This window comes from Poeciliopsis prolifica, unplaced genomic scaffold, assembly GCF_027474105.1.
Source record: "Poeciliopsis prolifica strain line A6 unplaced genomic scaffold, Auburn_PproV2 SCAFFOLD001, whole genome shotgun sequence".
In the NCBI taxonomy this organism is placed as follows: Eukaryota; Metazoa; Chordata; class Actinopteri; order Cyprinodontiformes; family Poeciliidae; genus Poeciliopsis; species Poeciliopsis prolifica.
The window spans coordinates 162,501-183,899 of record NW_026562376.1 but is presented as its reverse complement, the minus strand read 5'-3'; the positions used below and the strand labels follow the sequence as shown (position 1 = coordinate 183,899).

Sequence of the window (21,399 nt, the reverse complement as noted above, 5' to 3'; positions counted from 1 at the left end):
GGCGCAGTGTGTTGACCCACCAGGACGATCTCAAACATGACGTCAGAAACTAACGTTACAGAAAAATACAAATAACTCCTACTGTCAGCAAATCTAACGGGATATAAAGACTAGAGCTACATAAATAAATGACTTTAAATGCAATAAAAATGAATAAATAAATAAAACTAATGAGATTATTTGAGCTATTAACTGAAAGTCTTCCATTAACTCAAATCATTTCATTGCGTTTAACTTGTGCATCTTACTCAGACAGGTGGGCTGCGGAGCCGCTCTGCTCAAACAATCTTTCAAAATGACAGTTTGGATGTAATTTACTCAAAATCAAGAGCTGTAGTTTTAATTTAGTGACACAAAAGAAGCAAAGAAAAACGCTCATCAGTAAACCAAAATAAATCCCGCTGAACAGAAATCATGCGGCAGGATCATAAAATGAATCAACTTAAACTCATCAGACAAACCTGATGAGTTTGTCTGATGATTTCTAAACCAATTATTTAGAAATCATTTCAGATGCTCAGCAGAAAGCATCGGCTGCAGTTCCTTCCTCCAGCAGCAGAGGGCGGCGTGGAGCCGCTCAGAGGAAGCGGCGCGGCGGGCAGCAGCTCAACGATGCCTTATATGGGCATGAGATGCAGCGCGAGCGATGAGTGCGGGCTATTTCCTGGTGACGAGGTGTCGGGGGTCAAAGGTCATATATGCCCAGGGCTCCATCAGGTGTTCATTCAGCAGCACGGTCCATTACCTGCATGACCCCCGGTCCAGGCCGGGCCGCATCCTGCTGGGGATTATAGTAATTGCTCCTTCAATAATCATCATAATAGCAACATAAAGTCCAAAAGAAAATAGTTACTGGTTCCACCGCTCCGATCTCTGGGCAAGCTCTGAGACCAGAACCAGAACCAGCTGGACTCTGGAGCTGATCAGGTGATTTATTCATTTAGAGGTAGAATAAAGTGCACACCACACTTTTCAGATCTTTGTTTGTGGAAATGACTCTTTCTCCTCCTAATTCAAGTTTCACTTTTCTGTTTGTGAAAGTTGAAATCAGACAGGTTGCTGGTTGAATGCCGTCCCAAAAGCCGGCAGACCCGGTTAAACCCAGTTAACCCAGTCAGTCTAACTGACTTCCTTTCTGTTGCGGAGCCGCAGCAGCTGATTGGCCGGCTCCAGCTCTGGCCCCACCTCTCTGCAGGTGAGGACTCGTCTTTCGGCTTCCTGCCTCGTCTGACTCCTTTTATGGTAAAATTCTCTGCTGAGACGCTCAACAGGAAATCCTTCATTTGAATCAGAAGCTTGAAAAGCAGAAGTGGCTCTCTGTAGTCGCTGACCTCTGACCTCCACCTGTCCAGAGGAGCTGCTGCTGATGGAGCAGCTCAACATTCATATTTCTGACTGCAGAGCTGATCGGAGGATTCTGCAGTTTCAAACCTGAGAGTGGTTTTCCACTTCCTGTCTCTCACCTGCAGCTGCCAGCAAGAAGAATCTGGACGACTGAGCAGATTTCAAACCAGTTGAAGGAAAACTTGAGCTGCTCCCGCCTGCGTTTCGTCACCCTGCACCTAGAGATGCGTGCAGCAACACATTTCTGCCGAGTCGTTAGTCTTTCTGTTTGCAGATATTTCCCACAACTTCCTCATTCTGGTTGTTTTGAGACAGCAGCAGCCCAGGGGATCCTGAACTCGCAACGATGCTAATTCTGCACAATGCTAATGCTGCACAATGCTAATGTTGCAGAATGCTAATGCTGCAGGATGCTAATGTTACACAATGCTAATGCTGCACGATGCTAATGTTGCAGGATGCTAATGTTACACAATGCTAATGCTGCAGGATGCTACTGCTGCATGATCTTAATGTTGCACAATGCTAATGCTGCACAATGCTAATGCTGCACAATGGTACTGCTGCAGGATGCTACTGCTGCACAATGCTAATGCTGCACAATGCTGATGCTGCAGGATGCTGCTGCTGTACAATGCTACTGCTGCACAATGCTAATGTTGCACGATGCTAATTTTTGCGCGATGCTGATGCTCCAGGATATTAATGCCGTACAATGCAACAAGGCAACCATTATTCAACTGATGACCAGAGACCCAGTTCTGGTTCAAGAACCAGAAAAGAGCAACTTTCTCCGCAAAACAAGCCAGACTTTGGTTTGGGCCGGTTCCAGAACAATAGCCGGGCTTTCTGCCAGAACATGTGACTCCTGTGGCGTGTGGGGCATGCTGCGGCGCAAAGGCGGCCTGAGGAATGCAGCACCGTTCTGCCAGTCCTTGTTTGGACTCCCACAGGTTCTGCATGCTAACATTCCCTTTGCGTGCAGAACCCCATCTCTGACCGGACAATATTCCTGTCGGGTCGCTAGTTACTGCAGCTAACCCCTCATTCTGATGCAGGGTAACCGGATCCTTTCTGCTTTGTGCTGGTTTTATTGTGATCAGGCCGTGACACGGTTTGTCTTTAAAATGGATGAGTTCTCCATTTATTCTGACGAGAACAAACAGAAACCAACGTGTTACTGGCGGCCTACTCCAAGTCCTACCCAAAACAAAAATACATAACAGAAATTAACTTCATAAATCTATATACTGTACAAACTGGATGTATTTAGATGAAAAATAAACAGCTCACACCTCTCCCACAGGACATGACAAAAAGGAGGCCTAAGGGGTGGAAACATTTCACTACCACAGAAGAAGAAATAAAAAGGAGGAGCTTTTGATCTTAAAGTAACATGATTAAAACAATGACATTTTTTAGGGGTGTTTCAGTCAAATATAGAGCAACACATATAACCAAAATCACACATTCTGTGTGATTATAACAAGAGAAATGCAACCAGGTAACTCGGGTTCAAAGGTCACATCTTCAGCAGGCCTGGAAATGCCGGAGTCTAAAAGGTCAACAAATTTCATGGTTTTCATGGAAATGAAACCTGTATGAAAAACAGATTTAGTTTGGGTTAGCTGTGTGCTAACAGTGTTGTCTTCAGGACGCTTGTTGCAGATCCTGCAGCTGTTAGATTCTAACCTTCACCAAACTGCATTAGTATTCACACCCTGCAGTTTTTAGTTTTTCTTATTGTCAATAATCTGTTGACTTTAATAATCTGTATTTTTGATACAATTCAACATTTGATGTTAAAATCCTCACTGTAGTGGATATTACTGTATTCATTTTTATTTTTCATGTTTCATGATGCTTTGCTGATGTTACACCTGAATTTTTCTCCTCAGGAACAACTTACTGTTTTACTTCTATGCTATTATTGCACGTGTATTTTTCACGTTAAAGACATCGTATACTGTTCCACATCCTTTGGATCATGAAGATTTCTGTTAAACTGTACACTATGATATTAATGTATTTATAAATGTTTGACCTTTTGACAAGCAGCTTCATGACTCAGAATTCAACATGTAAGATCAGCAAACATAAGATCTTAAAATGAGATTCGGACACAGACACCCAGAGAAGCAGCATCTGGAAAATCCAAACATCAAATTTTATTTTGAAATGACTTGTTTCTGTTTTCTTTTTTGCATGATTTTTTTGGAAAGTCTTCACCAATGTTAAAAGATAGAAAAATGGAAACAATCAAACTCTTGTAGAAACTTATAAAGACAGAAAAATGAATTTTTCTTTATTCTTGGGAGCAGGAAGAGTTGAAACAATAAAACCAAGCGCCTCACATCCTGCAGGAGCAGCCAATCACAGTGCAGCGTCCTCCAGGTCCCATGATGCACCTCTCTCCACTAAGGCAGCCTTCGCCGGCCCGTCACCGTTTGCATGAACCGATCTGCATTTTCAGAGCGAGTCCTGCTGGTCTCCATGGAAACACAGGAAGCTAACAGCTAGCGGCTGCAGGCCTCTGAAGATGGACGTGGGTTCCTTCCTGGGTGAGCTGTCCAGGTCAGAGGTCAGGCCTTGCTGAGATGGCGGCGTGTTGATGAACCTCAGAGGCATGGATGTCTCTTTAAGGTGCCGATAAAACCTGCTTTAGTTGAGTAACAAACACCTAAATGTCTCGTTTGCTTCACTTCTAATGAACAGGATGAAATGGGGTTCTACGGAGCGCTTATGTGTACCAACTATATTACTTTACAGCAGGGCTGTCAGCATCCAGTCCTGGAGGGCCGGTGTCCTGCAACTTTTAGATGTGCCTCTGCTGCACCACCTGAATAGAATAATTAGGTCATTCATTACAAGGAGGAGGTAATGAAGCCATTTCATTCCTGTGTTTTGTACCTGTGACATCTAAAAACTGCAGGACAGTGGCCCTAAGGACTGGAGTTTGACTCCCCTGCTTTCCAGGCTAGCTTCCTCCGTAGGCTACAGCTAATGGCTAGAGATTTTAAAACGAGTCCAAACTAAATATTTTTATGAAGTTTTAGAAAACATGTAGCTTGCTGTAAATTGCTGTGACATGGAAACATTCAGAAGGAAACTCTTCTTGAGCTGAAGACGCTCCTGTGATGAACATAGTAACCACTCACACACACTTCACAGAACCCTAGTCACATAACATGAACTATCCCTTTAAGACCTTGAGGCTTCAGCTGTTAGCTTTGTCAGAGCATTAGCATTTTCAGCTAACAGTGTTAACTTTACAGAAAGAAGTGGTAGAAATGGCTGAGAATCATTTTATAAGATAGATGGAAGCAAAATAAACCTAAACTGAAGCTCCAGGCTGGATCCCAAGTTCCAGTTTTGGTGCTAAGATAAGCTAGGCTATCATTTATCCCAGCTTCTCCAGCAAAAGCGCTTCCTTTAGCAGGTGCAGAATGTTGTTTCTGGTACCAACAGGTTAAGGTGTGGATTCAAGCACCCGGCAGACGACACGAAGTAGATGGCGTTTCCTGTAGGATCAAGTTTTCATCAAGAGGTGTAAAAATCTAAGTTTAGTGGTCATCTGCGCTCTCTCCCTTCCTGAGAGGTAGCAGCCCCGCCCCAACACTCCCTCCCCCCAAACCCCGAGTCCAACCGAGCCCCGTTCCCCGACCCGGTTCCCTCCACTGGACCTCCTCTACTCGGCCTGAGCGTCGTAGTTGGCGCCGCCGGCCTTCTTCAGCTCGGAGCACAAGTATTCCTCCTCCAGTTCCCGCGGCTCGCTGATCATGAACTCCTTGGCAAAGTTCTGCAGAGAACAGAGCTTCGGTTAAAAGGGACCTCGAGGTGGGTTCTGTTCTGGGCCCGGTTCCTCCGGTTCCTACCTGCACCACGTCCTTGACAAGCGTCTTGTCGGTGCTGATCTTGGCGCGCTGCAGGCCGCCGACGCGCTCGCCGATCCAGGTGATGAGCGTGAACTTGGCCCGCTTGCTCATGGCGTCGCCCGTCGTGAAGCGGACGAAGCCGAACAGAGGGATGTCATCTGGGGACGAGGAGAACGTGAGCGGTTCTGCAGAACTCCACTAACACCAGTCTGGTGCTTCTGATCCGAACCAACAACTGGGTCCGGAAACATCAGAACCAGAATGGGTTTGTCGTTCCTGTTCTGGCTCTGGCCTTCATTAAAACATCGTCCAGTTTATACAAAACGCAGCGTTACATTAAATTCAGGTTATTTCAGTGCGACCCGGTCAGAGTCCGAGTTCAGCCGATCAGAATCTGGATCGGAGTCCGGGTCAGAGCCAGAACTCCCTGGAGGTTTTCTGGAGAAACAACTGAAATACCTGAAGCGGTTTGAGCTCAGAGGTTCCGACCCGGTCCAGTAGAAGCTTCCAGAACCTCTGTGAAACAGGAGAGCTGCTCTCAGACCAGCATTACTACTGGACCGGGTCAGAACACCGAATCACGGGATCGGACCAGCTCGTTTATCATTCCAGTTTCTGTTGCAGATTGAGGAACCAGAACCAAAAGAACCCTGCAGCCCGACCCAAAGCCCTGCACTTCCTGTTTCGTGGCTCCGCCCCTGACTCGAAGGAAGCAGCAGGGAGATGATGAGGCAGCAGAACCAGAACCGGGACAAATTCTCCTGACCGGTTCTATTAAAAAACTAAAAAGTCCCATTTTCTCCTGTTCCTTAAAGGCATCACAGCCATGAACTGTTTTTCCTTTATTCGGCTCACATAAACCAGAACCAGAACCTCTAAGAACCTGGACCTCTTCCAGCCTTGAGGCAACGTTTCACATTTTGCTTTTCAAATAAAATAAAAATCTCAAATATTCAAAATGTGAAGATTAAGAGAAGAGCTGGAGGCCCACTGCTCGGGTTCTGGTACCGGCTCTGGAACCAGGAAGTGGGTTTCTAATCCCACAGACAGTTTGAGAAAGAACCTGCTCTCAGCTGAGCTGTCATCACTTCCTGTTCTGTTGTCATCACTTCCTGCTGCTCTCCAGGATCTGATTGGCTCCTCCCTCTCAGCGACTCGCTGCTAAATAAGGAGCTCAGAGACCCGAGAGCCGCCGAGCAGGAAGTGCAGCAGAACCGGGCCGAGGCTGCAGCAGAACCGGGCCGAGGCTGCAGCAGAACCGGGCCGAGGCTGCAGCAGAACCGGGCCGAGGCTGCAGCAGAACCGGGCCGAGGCTGCAGCAGAACCGGGCCCGCCGCATCACGGCCAGTGAAGCCCTGACTCCTCACCTGTGCACAGCTCCTTGAAGTCCCGGTATTCGGTGCCCACGCCCGCCGGGACGATGGTGGAACCTTCGTACTTGAACGCAGCCCTGCAGGAACAGCAGCAGGTCGTTACTGCACCGAACCACCGAACGTCACCAATCAGAGATCAGCTGGGTTCTGGTTCTGACTCCAGAATGGGTCCACATGATAGTCGGGATCCCCACTCCTAGAATGGTTCCAGTGACGTCACAGCCTTCAGCTCCATGAATACAGGACAAAGTGAATTAGTTCTGCCCCGCTGGGCCGCACCAGCACCAGAACCGGGCCGCTGGCAGCCGGAACCGAACCGGCAAGCTGCGTTCGGAGGGGAAGCAGCAGGTGCGGCTCTTTGTTTCTAATAAAATCTGAATTAATGAGGCAGAAACGAACCGAGCTGCTCGAACCTGCAGCTGCAGAACAGAACCCGCTTTGTGAGGAAGAAGCTGCTCAGATTTCAACAGAAAATCATTTCAGGGGAAATAAAACCCGAACTAATCAGGCCTTTACCAGCCGAAGAACTAAGAACTAGTGGGTGGTTCCGATTCTGGCCCGCTTTATGTCCGCGACGCATTTTGTCTGAGAATAAAGAGTAAAATGTGTTTTTCTGAATGGACTCACCAGCTGGTCTCCGTGTTGTCGTCTCGAACTTGGTTGTAAGCTTCTCTGCAGGCCTCTTTATCGATCTGGGTCGTCATGGTTCTGGAGGAAAATGCACCTAAATTGGACCGAACCGGGTTGAAACAGCAGCTGAGTGGAGCGGAGGATGCTGAGAGGAGGACGGGAGTGTGCGGGAGAAAACGAGTGGCGGTGCGGTGCGGGGCGCTGCGGGAGTCGCAGAGTTAACGGGACGAAGCGGCGCTTCTGCGAGAAAGTGGCTTCATTTCCTGGATGGGTCCACTTTATGGGCGTTGGTGCTGTTCGTCAACCAGGCTGCTGCAGGAGACGCGATCACCTCCTCCTTCTGGCCGCACGGCGTCTCCAGGGGGCGCTGTCAAGCTGCGCCAACACGCAAACACAGCTTCCGGGACGGACTCTTCAAACTAAAGTCCACAAGCAGGAAATCTGGAGAGACTGACTCAAATAAAGACTCGGGTTTATTAACAATTTCGACTTTTTGAGCTGAAGATTTGACTGATGATTATGATTACACTGAAATGAAAAACAGAAGGAAAACTCCAAACTCTTTCATAATATCCTGATTATTTGTCAAAAAGCTGAATGTGAAGGTCTGAACTCCATTTCATGTTTATGATGAAATCAATAAAGACACTGAAACTGGCAGATCAGAGCAACTTTATGGAAACAATAAGTCAGACATTAAGAATCTCCAGCATTATTTACAACAGCTGACAGAACCACAAACACGGCCTGCCGTCAATGACATCACAGGGAAAATCACATTAATCAGTACCCACCCACCCAACATCCACCCAATATCCACCCACCCAACATCCCCCCAACATCAACCCAACATCCACCCAACATCCACCCACCATCAACCCAACATCCACCCAACATCCACCCACCATCAACCCAACATCCACCCACCATCAACCCAACATCCACCCACCATCAACCCAACATCCACCCACCCACCATCAACCCAACATCCTCCCACCATCAACCCAACATCAACCCACCATCAACCCACCATCAACCCAACATCCACCCACCATCAACCCAACATCCACCCACCATCAACCCAACATCCACCCACCATCAACCCAACATCCACCCACCATCAACCCAACATCCACCCACCATCAACCCAACATCCTCCCACCATCAACCCAACATCAACCCACCATCAACCCACCATCAACCCAACATCCACCCACCATCAACCCAACATCCACCCAACATCAACCCAACATCCACCCAACATCAACCCAACATCCACCCACCATCAACCCAACATCCACCCACCATCAACCAACATCAACCCACCATCAACCCACCATCAACCCAACATCCACCCACCATCAACCCAACATCCACCCAACATCAACCCAACATCCACCCACCATCAACCCAACATCCACCCAATATCCACCCACCCACCATCAACCCAACATCCACCCACCATCAACCCAACATCCACCCAACATCAACCCAACATCCACCCACCATCAACCCAACATCAACCCACCATCAACCCAACATCCACCCACCATCAACCCAACATCAACCCACCCACCATCAACCCAACATCCACCCACCATCAACCCAACATCCACCCACCATCAACCCAACATCCACCCACCCACCATCAACCCAACATCCACCCACCATCAACCCAACATCAACCCACCCACCATCAACCCAACATCACCCACCATCAACCCAACATCCTCCCACCATCAACCCAACATCCACCCACCCACCATCAACCCAACATCCACCCACCATCAACCCAACATCCTCCCACCATCAACCCAACATCACCCACCCACCATCAACCCAACATCAACCCACCATCACCCAACATCCTCCCACCATCAACCCAACATCCACCCACCATCAACCCAACATCCACCCACCATCAACCCAACATCCACCCAACATCAACCCAACATCCACCCACCATCAACCCAACATCCACCCAATATCCACCACCCACCATCAACCCAACATCCACCCACCATCAACCCAACATCCACCCAATATCCACCCACCCAACATCCCCCCAACATCAACCCAACATCCACCCAACATCCACCCACCATCAACCCAACATCCACCCACCATCAACCCAACATCCACCCAACATCAACCCAACATCCACCCAATATCCACCCACCCATCAACCCAACATCCACCCACCATCAACCCAACATCCACCCAATATCCACCCACCCAACATCCCCAACATCACCCACCATCAACCCAACATCCACCTAACATCCACCCACCATCCTCCTGCGTTGTCCTCTAGTCTGAGAAAAAAACATTTGTTTAAAAATCATGATTATAAGAAACAAACAGCTTTCTATTCCACTCCCACAAAACCTAAGATATTAATTTCATAATTTTGTGTAAAGTTTTTCCTAAAATGACTTTTTGATAAAGAAATTCAAAATATGTATCAATTCCTGCATTTTGTGACATTTTGAGATAATACAATTTTTTTCAGTTGAGAATGAAAGATTTTAGAAAGTGGATATTACACAATAAATCTATTCTATATTTAAGTATTAATAAAACACAATTTGGTCTTCTGACAGGGGATAAGGAGTGAAATAATAATATATTTAATTCTAAGATTTATTCACAAATACTGCTTTCTAAAAATCACCTCCATTTTTAAACTGAAATAATTTTATGTTAGAGTGCTTAAACAATGCAACGTCACAAAAGCCCAATCTTTATACCAATATGTTAATATCTTAATTTGAGATGTGAAATTTGTTTTGCATTTTATTTTACTTTCCTTTTAGTTTGTGACTATTCTTTTTTTATTTATTCTGTTTTCTGCTCACTTTATCTAATCAAACATTCTTATTATTAATGTGACGATATTTTCTATATATCTCTATTGAGACTCAAACAAAACCTTGTCATAAATCCGCCTTTTAACTCAAAACGTTACATGCAGCAATGGATTGTGGGTAATGCAGTTCGCCAAAGTCCACCTGCTGTTACTGACATCGTTTTTAAACGTCTTGTTAACATTTTTAGTCTTGAACGCTCACACAAAAAAGACAAAACTTCCGGTTGAAATATTTGATTTAGAAATAAGAGACGGGAGAAAACGTTCAGATTTCTTTCACAAAATAAATATTTTCTCGTCCTGTCGTCACGCGTATAGCGACGTTTCACTCTGAATTAAATCATTTCTTTAGTTGAATGTTTTGATAGAACCTTAAAACTGACGAAAACAAACATGCAGTACGGCTGCAAAAGTCTATAATACTCTGAATTTGAGAACTAATGCCCCTTTTTTCTGTTTGTTTTTGTCGTTGACCTATCTCTGTTTGATCTGACAATTTTATTTATTTATAATTTTATTTAACTTTTCTATTATTGTCTTATAATGATAAAAGACAATATTAATCTTACAGACCTTAAGTCTGTAAGATTTGATTTCTTTGTGTATGTACATGCCACGTGATTTTGTGAAATTGGGTTATATGTATGTATATTATTTATGAAAGTGTTTAATAATAAAAAAATAAACTCTTTCTTACGACCTTATTTTGAAAGCCCTTAGCGGAAGTCAACAGTAGAGACGAGCTAACATGAAAACTAGCAGCGGGTTTCCTGCTTGCCTCAAAAAGACAATGTCCCGCCGCAGGTTAGGACTCGGTGTCTGTCTCTGTCTGTCTGTCTGTCTCTCAGTGTCTGTCTGTCTCTCAGTGTCTGTCTGTCTCTCTGTGTCTCAGTGTCTGTCTCTCTCTGTCTGTCTCTCTGTGTCTGTCTCTCAGTGTCTGTCTGTCTCTCTGTGTCTGTCTGTCTCTCTCTGTCTGTCTGTCTCTCTGTGTCTCAGTGTCTGTCTCTCTGTGTCTGTCTGTCTCTCTCTGTCTGTCTGTCTCTCTGTGTCTCAGTGTCTGTCTCTCTCTGTGTCTGTCTGTCTCTCAGTGTCTCCGTCTTTGTCTCCCAGGTGATTGTCATGGACGGACCGGACCATCCAGGTCGGTTCTGCCGGGTCAGCGAACCATCACAGGTGAGAGCAGCCCAGCTGCAGCAGATACTGAGGTGCTTCATGGTTATGACTGTTGCATTCTGGGTAATGTAGTTCTCCAGCCTCCTCTAGTGTTTTCATGTCATCGGCTCATCATAACTCCATCCTCTCCATCACCGAGTGCGGCTGATTGGTGTCGGTTGCCATGCCAGGTTCTGACTGACCCGGTTCTGTGTGACCCGGTTCCACCAGAATCAGTGCCGCAGCCCCAGGATCTAACGGGCCTCTGCCTCCCTGCAGATGTTCCTCTTCCCGGAGCAGGCCCTGGAGGTTCTGCGGGGCTTCAGCGATCAGCGCCAGCAGACCCGGTTCTGTGATGTGATTTTGGTGGCGGGGGGCCGGCGGTTCCGGGCCCATCGGGCCCTGCTGGCCGTCTGCAGCCCCTACTTCCAGGCCATGTTCAGCCTGGGCATGAGGGAGGAGCTCCAGCCAGAGGTAGACCTGAACTAATCACACCGTGGGAACACTCTGATTCTGATCGGACCGGAGGGTTCTGATCGGACCGCAGGGTTCTGATCGGACCGCAGGGTTCTGATCGGACCGCAAGGTTCTGATCGGACCTCTGCCCTCTGTGAGTTCAGAGACGAAGATCATTTCTTTACAGCAGAACGGCTGTGTCCTAGTCAAAGCTTTATTAATTAGTTGTTAACCGGTGTCCCAGGTGCAGCTGGAGGGCGTGACTTCTGTGGGTCTGGAGGTGGTTCTGGACTTCCTGTACAGCGGACAGCTGCAGCTGGATGGAAGAAACGTCGACGATGTGCTGGAGGCCGCGCACCTGCTGCAGGTGAGACGCTGCCAGGGGACCCGGTACCAGAGCCAGTGGGCGTGGCCTATTTGAAGCTCAGACTTTGTTCGGGTTAGGGAGGAGTGAAATCTCCTCGTTTGATCCACTACCAGAATGTTCTGGTTCTGCAGCTGTGGCGAGCCGTGGATTTCTGCTGCCAGTACCTGGAGCAGCAGGTGAGCGAGGAGAACTACCTGGACCTGCAGCAGCTGGCCCGGTTCTATAGCCTGGAGCGGCTGGACAGCTGCATCGACCGCTGGGTTCTGGCCCGGTTCTCCAGACTCCGCCTCACTCCAGACTTCCTCCAGAACCTTCCGCTGCATAAGCTGACCTCCTATCTGTCCAGCAGCCAGGTAAGACTCTTGAGTCTCAGGTCCAAACGCTTGGAGCCGGTTCTGGAGCCTCTCAGTCTGCCTCAGGTCCAGTTCGACAGCGAGCAGAGCCTCCTGCAGGTCGCTCTGCAATGGCTGGACCAGAACCCGGACCGGACTCCACACGCAAAGCAGCTGCTGGCCCACATCCGGTTCCCCCTGATGCCGGCCGGAGACCTGGTGGCCCGGGTTCTTCCAGCGATCCGGGCCCAGCTGCCCGACGGAACCGGCTGCCAGCAGCTGGTGGAGGAGGCGCTGCGGTACCAGGCCCGGCCCTGCGCCCAGCCGCTGCTGCAGACGAACCGAACCTCGCTGAGGGGCGGGGCGGAGCGGCTGCTGCTGATTGGTGGAGAGGTACTGCCGCTTTCCTCCAGACCAACCTGAAACGTGAGGTCAAAGGTTAACACCGGCCCGTCTGCGTCTCTCTGAGGTGGGCGAGCGCGGCCAGGAGCTGAGCGGCAGCATGTGGCGACTGGACGGCGAGTCGGGCCGCTGGGAGCTGCAGGCGCAGCTGCCTGCGCCGCGCAGCCACCACTGCCTGGCGGTTCTCGGAGGCTTCATCTACGCCGCGGGCGGCAGCGGCTCCAGGGACAACGGCGGAGACGCCGCCTGCGACCGGCTGCACCGCTACGACCCGCGCCTTGAACAGTGGACCGAGGTCAGAGGAAGTCCCGCCTCTTCCCCGCTCAGAGCTTCCTGTGTTGACCCGCCTGTCTCATAGGGGGCGCCAATGAACCAGCGACGGGTTGACTTCTACCTGGCAGCCGTTGGCGAGTTGCTGATCGCCGTGGGGGGCAGGAACGCCGGCGGGCCGCTGGCGTCTGTGGAGGTCTACCGCCCTGCCGAGGACCGCTGGGCCGACGGGCCCCCGCTGCCCAGGTGGGGTCCCCAGGGTAGGCCTCTCACCGGTCCGGTCCCGGTTCCGTCACCACCACGTTAACTTTCCATAGCATATCCGGCCCGGTTCTGCTCGGCTGTTTTCAGATTTTCATACTTAGTTCAGGGTTAGAACCAGCAGCGCCTCGGGCGCAGAAGCGATTTGATTGGCTGCTGGCCGCATTCACTGATTGGCTCGTGATTTACGTCACTGCAGTCTGCAGCGTTTACATGCCGACTGCGACCAGAGCAATCAGCAGCAGCGCAGGAGCGCATGCGCTAAATTTAGCAACAGAATGAATTAGCTGCTGCTAACGGTTAGCCGCAGTAACAGGTGAGAAACGGTGAAGCTGCTCGGCTGACCGCTGCAGTTCATGTATGCAAAGTTATTTGAAACAGTTTTTAAACCTGGTCACTCTTCCACAGGTGTTAGAAATGTGTTTAACTGCTGCCTTGTTTCCGATGCTGAAACTGCATCGTTCATTGTAGTAAACAGGAAATGACCTATGACATTTTATATTGTAATTCTCAATCCAGCCACAGGATGGAGCTGTTCCTGTTTGTCCATTCATTTCAATGGGGTTGAAAAATAGAATAGAATAGAATTCAACTTTATTGTCATTGCACTGTCACATGTACAAAGCAACGAAATGTAGTTTGCATCTATCCAGAAGTGCTATACAGGATATAAATATTTATAAACAGTTGTACAAAGATATAAACAGAGAGTAATATTGATGTGCTATAATAAAAATGTTTTGTATAAATATAAACATAAATATGAGAGCGATGCACATATTTTACCAATTACATAAATTATACAGAATATACAGGAATATGAAGAATGGATTGTCTATATATATTAGTTGTTTTATAATACAGGATAAGTAATGGCAGATTAGATCTACAGATTATATAAAGATTGTATACAGATCATGTGTGTGAGGGGAACAGTCCGGGGACGGGGGTACAGTCCTTATAGTTTGTGTCAGGAGGCGTTCAGGAGCGTGACAGCTGTGGGGAAGAAGCTGTTCTGGTGCCTGGTGGTTCTGGTCCGTAGGCTTCTGTAACGCCTCCCAGAGGGCACGAGAGAGAGAAGAGTGTGTGTGCAGGGTGAGTCCAGTCCTTGGTGATTTTTCCAGGCCCTTTTCAGACGCCCGCTTCCTGTAGATGTCATTGATGGCAGGGAGCGATGCCCCGGCGATGTGCTGGGCAGTTTTCACCACCCTCTGCAGAGCCTTCCGGTCAGAGACAGAGCAGTTCCCGTACCAAACTGTGATGCAGTTGGTGAGGACGCTCTCAATGGTGCAGTGGTAAAAGTTAGTGAGGATCTCTGAGGACAGGTGGTTCTTCCTCAAGGTCCTCATGAAGAAGAGGCGCTGGTGCGCCTTCTTGACGAGTTTGGAGCAGTTGGTCGTCCAGGTCAGGTCCTCAGAGATGTGGACTCCTAGGAACTTAAAGCTGTTAACATGCTCCACCGCTATTCCCTTGATGTGGATGGGTGGGTGCAGGTCAGCGTTCCTCCTGAAGTCCACGATGAGCTCCTTGGTCTTCTCGGTGTTCAGCTGCAGGTAGTTCTTGTCGCACGACTCAGCCAGACGGTCCACCTCCTCCCTGTAGGCGGCCTCATCGTTATCTCTGACTCGGCCGATCACCGTGATGTCATCTGCAAACTTGATGATGGCGTTAGAGCCATGGACAGGTCTGCAATCGTGGGTGAAGAGGGAGTAGAGGAAGGGACTCATCACACAGCCTTGTGGCACTCCAGTGATGATGATGATGGTGGATGAGAAGCGGTTGTCCAGCCGGACGTGTTGGGGTCGACTGGTCAGGAAGTTGAGCAACCAGTTGCACATGAGTGAACTGATGCCGAGGTCTGTGAGTTTGGCAATGAGTTGTGATGGAATGACAGTGTTAAATGCTGAGCTAAAGTCTAAGAACAGCATTCTGGCGTAAGTGTTCTTGCTGTCCAGTGAGAAAGGACAGAGTGCAGCGCTATGGAGACCGCATCCTCTGTGCTCCTATTCTGCCTGTATGCAAATTGGTGGGGATCCAGTGTGGGGGGGAGACAGGATCTGAGGTGTGCTGGGACCAGCTACTCCAAGCACTTGGTGATGATGGGAGTGAGGGCTACCAGACGATAGTCATTGAATCTGGTCGGGTTGAAATTCTTAGGAATTGGGACGATGGAGGTAGACTTGAAGCAGGTCGGTACCACGGCGCGGGCCAGGGACAGGTTGAAAATGTCCGTCAGCACTCCTGGCAGCTCCCCAGAGCACACTCTGAGGACACGTCCAGGTATGCTATCAGGACCCACAGCCTTGATGATGGCTTTAGAGCCATGGACAGGTCTGCAAACGTGGGTGAAGAGAAAGTAAAGGAAGGGATTTAATCCTGCTCAGAGCCGCTCTTACATCAGTGGAGAGGAGAGTCAGTGGCTGTTGATCTGGGGTGGTGGCTGTCTTAATTGCAGTTGGAGTGTTCCCTCTCTCAAATTGAGCATAGAAGTTGTTAAGCTCGTTGAGGAAGGAGACATCAGTGGAGGTGTTGGAGTTCTTGTAATCTGTGAGAATCTGAAGGCCTTGCCACATGCGTCGGGGGTTGGAGTTGGAAAAGTGATCCTCCACCAAAAATCCCGAAAAAGCTGAATATTACAAAAAGTCAAATGTTTATACATACCAAAAATATCACCAGCATTAGCGGAACAAGCTGAATAGTTTAAAAGTTGAATCATAAAAATATTACACAGGATGCAGAAGAATCTGCGCCAACAAATATCCGGGATGTTCTGCTGAGGTTCTGCTTGTCTTCCAGGCCCACCTATGGCCACGCCGGCGCCGTCCACCAGGGGGCGATCTACATCTCTGGGGGTCACGACTTCCAGATCGGACCGTACCGGCGGGACGTGCTGAGCCTAGATCTGGCCCGGCCCGGTGAGGCGTGGCGGAACCGCCAGCCCATGTCCGTGGCCCGTGGCTGGCACCGCATGGCGTCCCTGCGCCACCTCGTCTACGCCATCGGGGGCAGTGACGACCACGCCAACACCGCCGAGCGCTTCGACATCCTGGAGGCCGAGTTCTTCGACCCGCGGTCGAATCAGTGGACCCGGGCGGCGCCGCTCCTGCGGCCCGGCAGCGAGGCGGGCCTGGCGGTCTGGGCCGGCAGGATCTACGTGTTGGGCGGCTACAGCTGGGAGAGCGCCGCCTTCTCCCGGGTCACTCAGGTGTTCGACCCGGAGGCCGGATTCTGGTCCCGAGGGCCCGACTTGCCCATGCGCACCGCCGGCGCCGCCGCCTGCGTGTGCATTGTCAGGGCGGAACCGCCGCGTCCGGAACAAGAGAACCAGAAGTCGGGCCGAGGAGACAGGAAAGCATCGCCGCATTAATTGCGCCGGTTCTGCTGCTGTTGGGTCAGAACCACCGGAACCACAAGTTCTGCTCTATAATCTATGCACATTATAATCACTTTTTAGAACCAGGCCCAGTTCATCTGCTGCACGTCTCCCGGGTCGGGTCGGGTCCACCCACCGATCTTTGCAGAAATGGATTCAAGGCTTTTATTGTGAAAGAGCAGAAACAGGAAACCAGCTTCTTCAGATTTATTTATGATCAAAGGAAGAAACAATCTAATCAGATGTCAAAAATGTTTCCAGGAGAACTAAAGTGCCTCAGATGGTTCTCCTCCGGAGCGGTCCAGAACCACATGAAGGAAGTGGGTCGGGAGGCCCAGACAGAACCAAGGAGGGTTTGAAACCTTTCAGTTCTGTCTGGACCTGCTGCCAGGCATGGCAGTGGCAGCATCATGCTGTGTGAGCTGATTTGGAGTTGTTGTTGGACCCAGAAGACCCACGGTACCAGGCGGGTTCTAGACCGTTCTAGATCTTTAGCTTTAGTGGGAGGGTATGTGAGAAAATCAACAGCAAATCCAAAGATGGCCGCCGGATTGAAACCGAAAGCAGACATGACGACGTGCCGGGTCGACGGTTCATCAGAACCGGGTTTTCGTTTCAGATCGGGTCACGTCGTTCTTCGTCTTCTTCAGGCAGTCCGGCTGGCTCCGCCCCCTCCGTCACTCGAACGGGTAGTAGGGGTGGGACTTGATTCTGAGGAACACAACCACAGTAAGCATGTGGACCCCAGCAGCCGGGTCCGGTTCTGGTTCTGACTCACTCGTCCAGAGCGCAGGCCTTCCAGCCGCGGTCCAGGCCTCTCAGGGCGTCCATGTCGTCTTCGCCGAGGTCGAAGTCGAAGACCTGCGAGGTTCACGCTGGGTCAGAACCACAGGGAGTTCTGGAAGAACCGGGTCCGTTTTCCCAGAGGAACCAGAGAGCCTCGCCCGGCGAAGCCGAGTCGGGGAAAATCTAAGACAGGTCAGCCCGCCTAACGACGGGTCTCTGCCTCCGGTTCCATGCCGTCGCTCTTGGCACCAGAATGAATCTCTGGCAGGAAGCTTTGGGCCGAGGCGGGAGCGCTCTGGGACGATCTGAGGAAACGGTTCTGGACTGGTTCTGTTGGGTCCTACCTTGGTGTTCTCCAGGATGTGATGAGGTTTGTCACTTTTAGGAATGACTGGGATTCTCTGCTGCACATGAAACCTCAGCAGAACCTGCAAGGACAGGATGCAGGTCAGCACACACACACACACACCGTGCAACACACACACACACACGTGCAACACACACACACACACCGTGCAACACACACACACACCGTGCAACACACACACACACCGTGCAACACACACACACACACACCATGCAACACACACACACACCGTGCAACACACACACACACACCGTGCAACACACACACACACCGTGCAACACACACACACACCGTGCAACACACACACACACACACACCGTGCAACACACACACACACACCGTGCAACACACACACACACCGTGCAACACACACACACACCGTGCAACACACACACACACACACACCATGCAACACACACACACCGTGCAACACACACACACACCGTGCAACACACACACACACCGTGCAACACACACACACACACACACCGTGCAACACACACACACACCATGCAACACACACACACACCGTGCAACACACACACACCGTGCAACACACACACACACACACACCGTGCAAACACACACACCGTGCAACACACACACACACCGTGCAACACACACACACACACACACACACCGTGCAACACACACACACACCGTGCAACACACACACACACCGTGCAACACACACACACACCGTGCAACACACACACACACACCGTGCAACACACACACACACACCGTGCAACACACACACCGTGCAACACACACACACACACACCGTGCTGACCTGTGCCGGGCTGCGGTGGTGCTTCCCTGCGATGTCGGCGACCACAGGGTCCTGCAGGAGCTTGTGGGGGTCGGCTTCGCCTCTCTTCCTGCAGCAGAGCAATAAAAGGTCAGGTGACCTTGGAGGAAAACACTCTAAACCTGAACCAAGATTTTAACCTGCAAAAGCTTCCGGGCCGACCCAGATTCACTTGCGGCCCACTTTCTGTGCAGACTGTACAAAACCATCGTAATATTTTCTGTAATGTATTAAATTCATGTACTTTATTGATGCTGAAAACATCAAATCAGCCAACATTTTCTGCGGGGCCCCCTGGTGGCCAGGGGCTGTGGCTCAGCTTGCCGATATCGAGGGCCGGCTCTGTGATTGGCTGCTCATCTACGAGTGTTTTCTCCAACAGGACGACTGCTGGCCTCTGGCTTTCTCGCACACCGCGGGTCGGCATGGAGACAGAGCTTAGCAGTTGCTATGGTGACCCCAGGACGAACTCTGTCTCCCTAAAGAATGTTCTCTTGTTTTCCCGCTTTTGCACATTGGCTGGGATAATGAACAGTTGGGAGCGACATGCGTGGTTTCTGAAAAACACAGAGCTAATTTCTGCCAAATAAAGATATAAAATGAACATTGTGACGATTGAATGAATTCTGCTTATGTCTCCTGGGTGGCGACCACGAGTTAATTGTTGCATGAATGTAAAGAACAGGAAGAGAGAAGTAGAGAGACTTTGTGACACACCTGTGAGAAAAGGTACCTTAATAAAAGTGTCTGAGCAACACAAGATGGCGTCAGGAATGAAGTGAAAGGTCAATCAAACTATTGTTTGATTGGTAGAAAAAGGTTTGAAAGACTTGTTTATCCCTTTCATTTGTTCTATGAGAAGCAAAAATCTATTAAAGAATTTGGGGCTCCTTCTGTTAAGGGAAGGGTCCCTGTTTTTAATATAAGGTGGTTGTAAGATGCTTTAAATTGAAATATATTAAACATTAAAAGTTAAAGATCAAGGTTAGAATTCAAGTGTAAAAGTTTTTGAAATTTAGGAATTTTAAGAATTAGACTTAAGGCTTTGGAGTTTTCAGAAAATTAGATTAAAATTGGAGAATATAGGGATAAAGAGTTTTAGCCTTTAAATATTAACGATTATATCAGTTAAGAGTTTTTAGAGTAGAGAGTTAAAGATTTACCAATTTCAGGATTAAACTTATAAAGGAGTAAAAGTTTTGGAATCTAAAGATAACAATTAAGATTTAAAAGTTAACACATTGCGTGTTTGAACCAGAAGAAAAAGAAAAGTTGGATGTTGTGCTGAGAAAATCTGATGCTGTGACAGAAACATGTTCATTTGACAGTTCAGTAAAAGATTCAGTGACTGCAGCTGGACGGCAACAAGGCTGTTTCAAGTTTCCATGACAAACAGACCGACTTCTGCTTCCGGTATGCTGACCTCTGACCTCACACCTTAAATTGCTGTAAATCCACATATCTATAATGATATCCAGGTCAGACCAGAGGAGAACCCAAAGCGAGGAAAGATGATTCAAACGACTAGCGCTAGGTGCTAACTTAGCTGAGAAATGCTAATGCTAACAGAGCTCCGTACATTTCGAGAATGTGTGACATATTTCTCTGTTAATATATAGACAAAATATGTAAATCTTCTGTAACTAGATTTATTGATCTAGCTACACTAAATATTTTAATTCATTTGTTTTTTATCTCTAAATTAGTGAGAAAATATTTCCTAGGATTTCAACTCACTGAGCTGCTCAGATGTTTGTGACTTGATGTGCTAAATATTGAGAATGGAACATTTTTTATAAGTAATGACATACAAGGAGTCAGAAAAGTGATCTGATAAAGATGGCTGCGACTCCCCAGGTTCAGCTCAGAGGAGATCTAACAAACCGGCTCTTACAGTTCTGAGGGTCTTCCAGGGGAACCAAAGGGGCTGTAGGCCGTCAGCGCGATGTTTCTGGACCTGCAGAACTCAACCAGGTCCTTCTGGACCATGTAGGGATGGAGCTCCACCTGCCAGAGACAATGGATCAGAACCGGCTCCGAGGTGGACCGGTTCGTTTTAGGTTACAGCCGTGAAATCTGGAGACATGGGCTGGTTCTGCCGGCACCTGGTTGACAGCAGGAGGAACCCTGCAGAGGGCCAGCAGGCGCTCCAGCTGCAAGACGCTAAAGTTGGACACACCGATGCTCTTCACCCTGCCGGCGGCCTGCAGCGCCTCCAGACCCTGGAGGGACAGGAGAGAGACGGGTGGACCACTCACTCATTAATACTGTCAATCACTTGATTTCTTGCTCATGTTACGCAGAGATAATGTTCAGTAAGAGTTTCATAAACATGGCCGCCAGGTCTGACCCGCCACACGTCCACATAGTCCGTATCCGACGTCACAATCTTCCCGTCCTTCCTTGGAAACAGATCGTCTCCTGATTTCTGCAAAACCAGGAAACATTTTCAACAAAGCAGCTGCTGGTCCTGAGTTGTGGAGCTCTGCAGCTCCTCCAGAGCTGCTGGTCTGTCTGTGAGAAAGCTAACATGCTATCGCTGATCTCAGGACTTCTGTGTTAGCTCTGGCAATGCACAATAACACTTCTGCTGAAAGCACTAACCTTCCAGCCAGTATGTGAGTGGCCTGTAAAAGCCCTCTGAACTCTGACCTCTGATCTGACCCCTGGCTCCTGATCTGACCTTGAAGCCGACAGGGAAGTGGATGAGGTACAGGTCCAGGTAGTCCAG

At 49.1% G+C, this 21,399-nt stretch overlaps 3 protein-coding genes across 7 annotated transcripts in view; 1 reads left to right on the top strand and 2 right to left on the bottom strand.

Annotated features, from left to right (window-relative positions):
- Positions 1–3,479: 3,479 nt before the first annotated feature.
- On the bottom strand, positions 3,480–7,581 carry cotl1 (coactosin-like F-actin binding protein 1). Its single transcript, XM_055030235.1, has 4 exons — positions 7,220–7,581; positions 6,587–6,669; positions 5,220–5,377; positions 3,480–5,143 (listed from the first exon to the last, which is right to left on the bottom strand). The coding sequence occupies exons 1-4, from the start codon at positions 7,294–7,296 to the stop codon at positions 5,033–5,035; spliced, it is 429 nt and encodes a 142-aa protein (XP_054886210.1). The 5' UTR covers positions 7,297–7,581; the 3' UTR covers positions 3,480–5,032.
- A 3,235-nt stretch (positions 7,582–10,816) lies between these two features.
- klhl36 (kelch-like family member 36) lies at positions 10,817–16,770 on the top strand. Of its 4 annotated transcripts, none has more exons than XM_055029848.1 (9): positions 10,817–10,895; positions 11,202–11,264; positions 11,523–11,717; positions 11,944–12,066; positions 12,198–12,419; positions 12,486–12,791; positions 12,868–13,095; positions 13,159–13,316; positions 16,128–16,770. In XM_055029848.1, exons 2-9 carry the CDS (start codon positions 11,211–11,213, stop codon positions 16,696–16,698), a joined length of 1,857 nt encoding a protein of 618 aa, XP_054885823.1. In that variant the 5' UTR covers positions 10,817–10,895; positions 11,202–11,210; the 3' UTR covers positions 16,699–16,770. The 4 variants fall into 4 exon arrangements, with proteins under 4 accessions (XP_054885823.1, XP_054885815.1, XP_054885807.1 ...); XM_055029840.1 differs by having other exon boundaries at positions 12,180–12,419; XM_055029832.1 differs by having other exon boundaries at positions 12,198–12,791.
- Positions 16,771–16,896: 126 nt separating this feature from the next.
- Positions 16,897–21,399, bottom strand: part of zgc:56622 (uncharacterized protein LOC326033 homolog) — a 14,485-nt gene continuing 9,982 nt past the window's right edge. Inside the window, exons 3-10 of one of the 2 annotated variants that reach the window (XM_055030077.1) lie at positions 21,352–21,399; positions 21,019–21,096; positions 20,774–20,890; positions 20,563–20,675; positions 18,651–18,738; positions 17,835–17,918; positions 17,483–17,565; positions 16,897–17,415 (exon numbers count right to left, since the gene is read on the bottom strand). The exon at positions 21,352–21,399 is cut by the window's right edge and continues 69 nt beyond it. In XM_055030077.1, coding sequence (XP_054886052.1) covers positions 17,382–17,415; positions 17,483–17,565; positions 17,835–17,918; positions 18,651–18,738; positions 20,563–20,675; positions 20,774–20,890; positions 21,019–21,096; positions 21,352–21,399 — 645 coding nt within the window. In that variant the 3' untranslated portion in view covers positions 16,897–17,381. Of the gene's footprint in view, positions 17,416–17,482; positions 17,919–18,650; positions 18,739–20,562; positions 20,676–20,773; positions 20,891–21,018; positions 21,097–21,351 lie in introns of both variants that reach the window. The other variant, XM_055030068.1, reaches the window with a different exon arrangement.

What these genes read in the sequence shown, in the direction of transcription:
- klhl36 (XM_055029823.1), top strand. Translation starts at nt 11,211, where the DNA reads ATGGACGGACCGGACCATCCAGGTCGGTTCTGCCGGGTCAGCGAACCA. An exon ending in GGGAGGAGCTCCAGCCAGAG is followed by an intron (nt 11,718 to 11,943) that starts GTAGACCTGAAC and finishes CCGGTGTCCCAG; the next exon opens with GTGCAGCTGGAGGGCGTGAC. An exon ending in GACGGGCCCCCGCTGCCCAG is followed by an intron (nt 13,317 to 16,127) that starts GTGGGGTCCCCA and finishes CTTGTCTTCCAG; the next exon opens with GCCCACCTATGGCCACGCCG.
- cotl1 (XM_055030235.1), bottom strand. Translation starts at nt 7,296, where the DNA reads ATGACGACCCAGATCGATAAAGAGGCCTGCAGAGAAGCTTACAACCAA. An exon ending in GACAACACGGAGACCAGCTG is followed by an intron (nt 6,670 to 7,219) that starts GTGAGTCCATTC and finishes CTGTTCCTGCAG; the next exon opens with GGCTGCGTTCAAGTACGAAG. An exon ending in CTTCAAGGAGCTGTGCACAG is followed by an intron (nt 5,378 to 6,586) that starts GTGAGGAGTCAG and finishes CCTCGTCCCCAG; the next exon opens with ATGACATCCCTCTGTTCGGC.